This window comes from Nicotiana attenuata, unplaced genomic scaffold, assembly GCF_001879085.1.
Source record: "Nicotiana attenuata strain UT unplaced genomic scaffold, NIATTr2, whole genome shotgun sequence".
NCBI lineage: Eukaryota > Viridiplantae > Streptophyta > Magnoliopsida > Solanales > Solanaceae > Nicotiana > Nicotiana attenuata.
The window spans coordinates 42578-51546 of NW_017673633.1; the positions used below are offsets into that span (position 1 = coordinate 42578).

Here is an 8969-nt window from a genome sequence, read left to right on the forward strand (position 1 = left end):
CAGGCTACTTCCTCCTTTAGCTGCCTGCAATCTTCTGTTTTATGGCCATGGGTACCATGGTACTTGCATATTTGGTTTAGATTTCTCTAGGCCGGATCGGTCAGCATAGGTCGAGGCCACCTGGTATCTTTGATACGTTCAATGGCTGATACTATGGCAGAAGCATCGACGTTGAAGTTATATTCTGACAATCGAGGTGCTTTTTTGGTCCCGACATCCCTATCGAAACCACTTTTGCTCATGAGCTCGAGATCTCTGTCCCCTATCATTCCTCTTATCATTCCGAACGGGGTTGTGCCCAGGCCCGTTATTTCTCCGATCTCCATCGTATGGCTGATATCGGTCTCCGTTCAATCGTGGTTCCCGGTCAACGTCCCTTATAAGTCTGTCCATGGGCCTGTTGGGATAAATCGAACCGATCGGAGCCCCCAGTTGATCATCCTCAACCCTGATCTTTGATTGATATCAATTATGTACATCGGCCCAAGTGACAGCTGGATATTTGATCAAATTCTATTTCAATTGCTATGAGGCTACGGAACTTCGAGCGTTGAGACCTTGAGTAAAAGCTTGAACAGCCCAATCGTCGATGACCGGTGGAAAATTCATTCGCTCAATTTGGAATTGAGATACAAATTCCCTAGGCATTTAATTGTCTTTCTGTCTTACCTTGAAGAGGTCCGACTTTCTGGTAGCGACCTTAATGGCTCCGGCGTGTGCCTTTAAGAAAGCATATGCAAGTATAGCAAATGAATCAATAAAGTTAGGTGGTAAGTTATGGTACCATATCATAGCACCCTTCGATAGAGTCTCCGAATTTCTTCATTAACACGGATTCAATCTCGTCATCTTCCAAGTCATTTCCCCTGATGGCGCATGTATATGAGGTGACGTGTTCATTTGGATCCGTCGTCCCGTTATACTTCGGAATCTCGGGCATACGGAACTTCTTTGGGATTGGCTCCGGAGCCGCACTCGGGTGGGGGGGGGGGGGGGAAGGCTTTTGGACAAACTTTTTGGAATCAAGTCCCTTCAGTACCGGTGGTGCCCCCGGAATTTGATCGACCCTAGAGTTATAAGTTTCCACTTTCTTATCATTTTCCTCGATCTTCTTTTCCCCTGTCTCGATTCGCTTTGTCAAATCCTCGAGCATTTTTACGATAGCAGGTTTGGTATCCGATTATCCTCCATTCGATCTCTTTGCCACCGATTCAGCTCTATGAACAATTTCTTGTGATGGATCGAGCTCGATCCTGCTCGGTGCACAGTTATGATTTTAGCGTTGTGCTATCGTGGCTTGCTGGGTCTGCAACATTTCGAATATCATTCGAAGGCTAATCCCACCTTCTTCACCCGCCTGTGTGTTCTGATCGGCTGTTCGAGCATCCCTTCAGACGCTATTTTCAGGATCGACACCCAAATTTCCATTAATGGCAATATGGGAACTTTCGTCGATTGGATCCACGGCCGGAGCTCCATCGGGGTTGGCTGGAGGTACTCTGTTCCCTGGGGCGGTTATGTTATCATTCTCGACATGGAGACTAAGGCCATCGTTTGTGTGTGTGGGTGCTACCTGAGAGTTTGACATGTTGATCCTGGAATCAAAGACAATTCAAAGAACAAGCATAAAATTATGTGTGTTACGAAAATGGTACTAGGCAATCACTATTATCCTTAGTCCCGCGGTTGGCGCCAAACAGTTTACCCTTAAAAATGGATAACAATTAAACTTATAAGTGGTTTTAAGGATATGTGATTTCACTTGGCAAAAAATAATAAATATAAGGATTAATGACAGAAGTTATAGTAAAATAAAGCAAACCAATATGATGAACAATTATGGCCCTCGAGCTGATTACCCTCGGACCAACTGAACAAACTATTGAAAGTATGAACTGGACAACAGAGCTTGCAAGAGATGAAAATGTGATATATTGCTTTGATATGCGTGAATGTAAGATGATTACAAAAGGTTCAGACCCTCTTTATATAGTAGAGGAATCCTATTTACGGTATAATTCTAATTACAGAAGGAAATCCCATGATTAGCTAAACAACCGCCCTTGATTTGATCTGTTCCGAGATTTCCGCCATGATCTTCGACCAGTCACGGATATCTCGCCTTTCTGTTATTATGCTATCTTCGGTCTTGCTCGATGTCTATTCCGTTTGACCTCGATCATTACTGGTCTCGATCTTGACAGGTATCTCGAATCCCGAACTCGGTACCTTATCCTCATGTCTCGGTCTGATACACTATGGGGATGATCCTCGATCCATCCCCTGGTCTCGGTTAATCAGTAAAATCGGGTGGGCCCGGTTTTAACCGTATACGGGTACGAGACACTATTTACGGAAAAAACTTACCCCAAACGAATCTGTTTCACAATTATATTTTGGTTTAAATGGTCCCTCAAGGGACTGAGAAGATTATCCAAATAATGTGTTCGTGGATGTACGTTTCTATGTCTTTTTTCAATTTCTTCTTGCACTTTACATTTAAAAAAATAAGAGAGAAATGGAAGAAAATATTTCATCTTTTTTAAAGTCTTATAAGATAAAGTTATACTTGTTAATTTTCTCTAATTTTTTCGCTCATTAAAAGGAAGAAAAAAAAATCATTCGCTCCAAATATTAAAAAATATCTTCTATCCCTTCTTTGTATCTTTCGTCATTTTTCTTCTTTATTTATTGAATGAAACCAAAGAATGGAATGGAAAATAATGCACTTGGGGAAAACCCCCAAATCCGCCCAAAACCCAACAAACAAACAAACAAGAATAATGACTTAATGGGTTTCGAATTTTAGTACGACAAAAGTGTGAATAATTTGATTCTAAATTTAATAGTTGTACTTATTTAATAAATTTTGTAAGATAAATATATTATTTGAGCTTAAACTATTGGGTTTAGCCGAATCGCATCCAAGCTTTTAGCTCTGCTCCTGGTAATAATTGCCAAAAGTTGTGCTAAAATGATAAGTATACCTCTATTCTTAACTAAAGATTTCGAGTTTGAGTACTTGGGATGAAATGCTCTTTGGTAGAGAGCTCTTTACCTCCAAAGGCGAATTTTTGGACATGAATATGAATTAGTCGGAATCCAAAATAAATACGGGACAGAATGAAAACTTTAACAAACAAGAATAACGATATTATTAGAAAAAGAAGAACAAGAATAACGGTAGAATACTCCATTCTTTTCTATTTACCAATATGCCCCTAAGCACTAACAGTTATAACAATACTAAACGCTACTATTTTGCGGTTTTAACGCCTTAACTGTCGCTGGCCCCCTCTATAAAGTAGTGGCACTATCGTGAATAAAATAATATCAATAGGGTCACATGGACCTAAAAAGTTCCATTAATTCTTTAATTTCTTACCTTATAAAAATAGACTTAAGTCTAAGAAAATATTGTCGGTAAACACAGTTCACCTTCTTCCTTCTTCCTTTCTCTCTCGGTTTCTCCGCAGAGAAACTGAGGATTATAGGCAATAGAGGGTTCAAGCTAGAAACCCGAACTTGTAAGCTACAAATTTTAGCTTCGTCTCTGTTTCAAGTGGTGCGTACATTTCACTTACATTATGGATTCTAGTAATTGCCCAAGATGTCATTTTGCCAGTTTTGGTTGTGTCGTGGCGGTGGTTATGGTTTTTTTCACCGTCGGCATTGCTTCCGCCGGCAGTCTACAACGTGTTAAAGACCCACATTGGCACATTGCCTCAGCCACTTGGTACGGCAGTCCCAACGGTGATGGTAGTACCGGTAAATTTTCTAGTCCTAATATTCGCACTCACTTTTTGTTTTTTAATATTAATTACAATATGACACGCTTTTATAGACGTAGAGGCACATAGGTCTAGTTCATTAAGCTCAACTGAACCAACACTTTTGACAGGAAATGTATAAATTATGTACAAAAACTACTAAAATTTTAATAAATACTTAATTTTGAACTCAAGAGTGCAATAGTTTCAACGACTAGAACTTATAACTTAAACCTATCAAATTTAGATTCTGAATTCGTTTATACCTAGACATGCATTACAACTAGACAAACAAGCCAACATTAAGTGAACCACATAGATATCGAAGATTCATATACCGACCCCAATTAGTTTGAAATTGAGACAACATAATAGTTACGTTGTCACTACTAATTAATGATGGAATTTTGGTGCAGGTGGGGCATGTGGGTACGGGTCAATGGTGGACGTGAAGCCATTCAGGGCAAGAGTAGGGGCCGTGAGTTCGATTTTATTCAAGAATGGCGAAGGTTGTGGTGCGTGTTACAAGGTAAAATGCTTGGACAAATCTATCTGCAGTAAAAGAGCCGCGACAGTTATTATTACAGATGAATCTCCAGCATTGACCAAAGGCCGAGTTCACTTTGACCTTAGTGGCTCGGCCTTTGGTCGTATGGCTGTTAAAGGAAATAGCGGCAATCTGCGCAACCGTGGTAAAATCTCCATCATTTACCGCCGGTAAGTTTCATAAGAGCAGTAAATGGAGTTTTTCTTGAGTATAATAATACAAGTCTGTTATATTTCAGTTTTGTCAGTTTGTGCTTAGTGGTTGATTAATTAATTAATGAACAAAGTATTTTAGTTTAAAAGTTTTTGAGAAAATAGTTTACTGTTATAGGAGTACTATTTTCGGTGACAAGGACAACACTGAGTTCAGTGACTGTGATATATGGAGTTATACTAATTTCACTCTTTTATTAATTTTCAAAACATTTATTATTACTACTTTATTTTGTTTTAATGACCGTATTTAATTGAACATAAAAAAATTTCCAAATCAAATGATTCAGGACCTGAACTGAAAGAGACTCTACAAACAAAGCTTTTTTAAAAAGAAATACTTTTGAAACACTCAAAAATACTTTAAACTGTTGGTCTAAAACATATTACATGATATTTTTTTTATCATTAAGTATAAAAATATGTTATTTTTTAAATAATAAAGAATGAAAGAGTGTGGTATAAAATGAAATAAAATCATATATACATGTATAAATGTACTTGATTGGATAGTGGTTCATTAATTGCACATATTCTATTGTCCATTTTAATTGTCATGTTTCTCTTCTACACGTTACTTAAGAAATTATTAATAAAAAAGCTTTTGACTACTATACCCTTATTAATACTCTTCTCTTCTAAGATTCTTATGCTATGAAGTCAATTTTTTTACTTTCAAGAATATTTAATACTAAGGGTAAAATGGAAAAAAGGTAACTAATTACTCCCTCCGTTCACTTTTACTTGACACGTTTTGACTTTTCACGTCCCTTAAGAAATAATAAATGATGTCCATAATTTACCATGATACCCATATTAATTTATACATATTTTATTGGATTTGAGAAAATAATTTGAAATGAGAAATAAATGTTGTAGGTATGACAGGAAAAAAAAAATTTGTCTTCTCCGTAAAGCAACAAGTAAAATGAAAATTTATTTTTAGTATACATGCCAAGTAAAAGTGAACGGAGGGAATAATACTTTTTTAAAAGTAACAATCATTTTGGATCAATATATTTAGTAATCAGAACAATTAATATGGACCGGAGGGAGTAGTAAGCAAAGAGAAAAAGGAGGAGATACCATGTCATAATTTTGTAAGCTGGTGAATTATGTTTTTCTGGTGCACGCCTCCATGATTTTTTTTTTATCATTTTCTGGTCAAAAGCTTCACTAATTTCTTCGTCGGTTTGCATAAAATAGAGTCTGACTACTGACCCACTTTTTGTTTGACCAAATTTATTTCACTCTTTTGTGATTACTGTAACTACCTTTCCTTTTAGGGGCATTAAAAAGTAGGTATTATTTTTTTATTAGTTCATTTAAAAAAGAACGTTATATTTATATATTTGAAACAGTCGATTATATGCTCGTTACTAAGACTTTTAAATTTGTGATATAGGACTCCGTGCGTGTATCCTGGAAAGAACATTGCCTTTCATGTCAATGCAGGCTCAACAGCTTATTGGCTCTCTCTTTTGGTAGAGTTTGAGGATGGAGATGGTGATATTGGATCCATGCATATTAGAGAGGTACATATGTTAACACCATACTATTTATTCAACTAATTTTGCACTTAGTCAAAACTTAAAAGAAGCTTTCTATAAAGAGTTTAAAGGATACGAAATATATACACAACCATGCAACTTGAAAGGTAATCCCATGTAGTCTATTTATTAATAGGGTATTCATTTACAACCTATAATAAATGATAAGTAACATATTATAACGATTAAATTACACCGATAATATTTACATTATCAATTTATTAACTCGAATTTTTCTAGAATATAGTAAAAGGGAATAGAGTTTAACTTTCGTGTATGGACAATCAGTGGCGTAGTCATATGCATTTAAGAAGTTTCAATTAATACCCCTTCTCTAGAAAATTACACTGTATAGCTAGGTAAAAAATTATTTTTTATGTATATTGACTTCTTTGTAGATTCACTTTTTTATATTTTGACCGAACCCTTTAGTAAAAATTCTGATTCCGCAATTGTGAACAATGTAAAAAATTTTATTAGGTAGGGACCCTCTGCACATTCAAGTATATAAAAAATGATCCTAGTTATGTTAGTAATGCCTTAGAAGACTCATTACAATTTACATGAAATCAAACACATTTTGATGTAGACAAAAATTGGGATATATTAGAAAATTATTGTAACCACGTGGTGAGCCACAATGTTAATCTTTTTCAAGTGTTCATATGAAAGATTCATTTGGCCAAACTTTGACACTATCTCTGCTATACACCACAACATTGTTTATAGAATATAATATCTTCTTTTTGGTATGCCAAGTTTGGCCATCTTGGCTTGTTTGTCATAGCACTTTCTCCACATGCTTTTATCTCTTTTTTCCTACAATCCACACTAGTGCACAAGTTCAACATATAGGAAAGTGACTTAAACCTTTCCAACCAACCATATAGTGCAACATCTCTTGTTTCCTCATTTTTCCTATTAAGGATATAGTGGCTTTTCTTGCACTAGAGAGAAGAATAATTGCAAGACTTAGTGTGCAGCCCGGTGCACAAAGTATTCCGCACTCAAGCAGGATTTGGGAAAGGCCTGCACCCAAAGGGTGTGATGTAGACACCCTATAACCTAGTGTAAATATTAGTGATCGCTTCCACGACTTGAACCCTAACGCAGATTCGGTGCATTTACTAAAAAAAAAAATCCTCTAGTATAATTTTTCGGTATTTGACTAAATTAGTCTTTTTTTTTAAAAAATGAATAAGTGATGACTATATGCCTAAATCGAAGAAAAAATTAGTGCATTCTTGATTTTTAAAAGTGCCAAATATTTTGGACCAAATTTGATTGGCGTAAGTGACAGATTAAACTGGCGCAATGGGAGTATGTGTTGAAGTCTATTTAATTAATTAATGAAGAATTAATTTGAATAGCTGATCACTCAACCACTTAAATTAAAAATAACCAATAGATATATTATTCATGTATAATATATTTATAATAATTATTTATAATTATGTATACTGACTAGAAAAAGTAAGTTATTTGTGCAAAAATCCCTTAACTAATAAGTCGTTGATTTACAGGCAAGGTCCAAACAATGGTTAAAGATGACACACCTATGGGGAGCAAATTGGTGTATTATTGGTGGACCATTGCAAGGACCATTTTCAGTGAAGTTAACAACATTGTCAAAAAGAAGAACTCTCTCAGCAAGAGATGTTATTCCAAGCAAATGGTCTCCTAAAGCCACTTATACTTCTCGACTTAATTTCTCTAAGTAGCACAAAATTCAGAAGAACTAATTAAAATACTAAAAAACCCGTAACAATAACGCATATTGAAGTGTGCGCAAGCTGATTCAAGCACCATGATTATAAAAATAACATCTGCTGAAGTAGCTCGCTTTGTCGATTGGTTTTTTTTAAAGGAAAATTTAGCCTTTGGATCAGTATAATAATTAGTATCCGAGGCTTATTCCTTTTTTTTAAACCCTTTTATTGTGGTCTTTTATTGTTGATGTAACTTTCTTTTTCTCTTAATATTTTGTAGGCTGCTTGTAAGGGTTGTTAATAGTAGCCCTCTCCAAAGGAGAGTGAGCCCTTTGTGTTTTTTTTATTCCTTTTTTTTTGGGTGTAAACGTAATTTTTTTTTTGTTTGGGTTGTCTTTCTCTGGTTTTAACTGAGGGAGGACCAATATTATATATATTCAATGTGTTATTGCTTATATGAAAACATAAAATGAAGTGTAATGAATGATGTGGGAACTTTCTGTCTTGGTAGCTTTGTTCTGTTTGGTATTAAGCATGGTGTCTCTATTGAATTCAATTTAACTTATATCGGAGATTTTACATTATTAATATATTTTAATCTATTGTAGCTGCAGGTAATTCGCTTTAATTTATTGTAGCTATATTTTAAGTTACTTGATATTGTTAAATATCTATACACTATCAGCGTAAGCGGACCCATGATTTGAAGTTTGTGGGTGCCTACAACGATCTCAAGCTAATATACAATAATAATCGGATCAACTGAGTAAGTTCCGAGCTAAATATATAATTATACATTTAGTAAATTTTCTAATACAAATATATAATTTGAGCAAAAATTATTTTCATATGAACTCGTAACTAATACTATAGATCTGCTCCTGATGGTCAGCAAATAGAACTTAACCTCCTTTTAAATTACTTTTCTTCACATCGTTAAGCTAGAGGAAAGGTTCAATTTTACTACAGTGTCTGATTCGAACTTATGACATTGTGATTTGTGAAAAAGGGAATTAAAGAAGAACCAGGGAGGTCAAGTATGTGCTAGGGTGATGGGGAGGTGAGAGCCCTCCTCCATCAACAGAATCCTTAATCAGAAGTCTCGAGTTTGAGTCCTTAGTACGAAGTTTTCTCCGATAAAGAATGTTTTATCTTAAAAATGTAACTTTCTAGTAGTGAAT

The 8969-nt window shown here is 35.4% G+C and overlaps 1 protein-coding gene across 1 annotated transcript; it reads left to right on the top strand.

Moving 5' to 3' along the window:
- The first annotated feature begins 3405 nt into the window (after nucleotides 1-3405).
- LOC109216904 (expansin-B3-like) lies at nucleotides 3406-8298 on the top strand. Its single transcript, XM_019381122.1, has 4 exons — nucleotides 3406-3768; nucleotides 4187-4487; nucleotides 5935-6064; nucleotides 7603-8298. Exons 1-4 carry the CDS (start codon nucleotides 3588-3590, stop codon nucleotides 7798-7800), a joined length of 810 nt encoding a protein of 269 aa, XP_019236667.1. The 5' UTR covers nucleotides 3406-3587; the 3' UTR covers nucleotides 7801-8298.
- The last annotated feature ends 671 nt before the right edge of the window (nucleotides 8299-8969 follow it).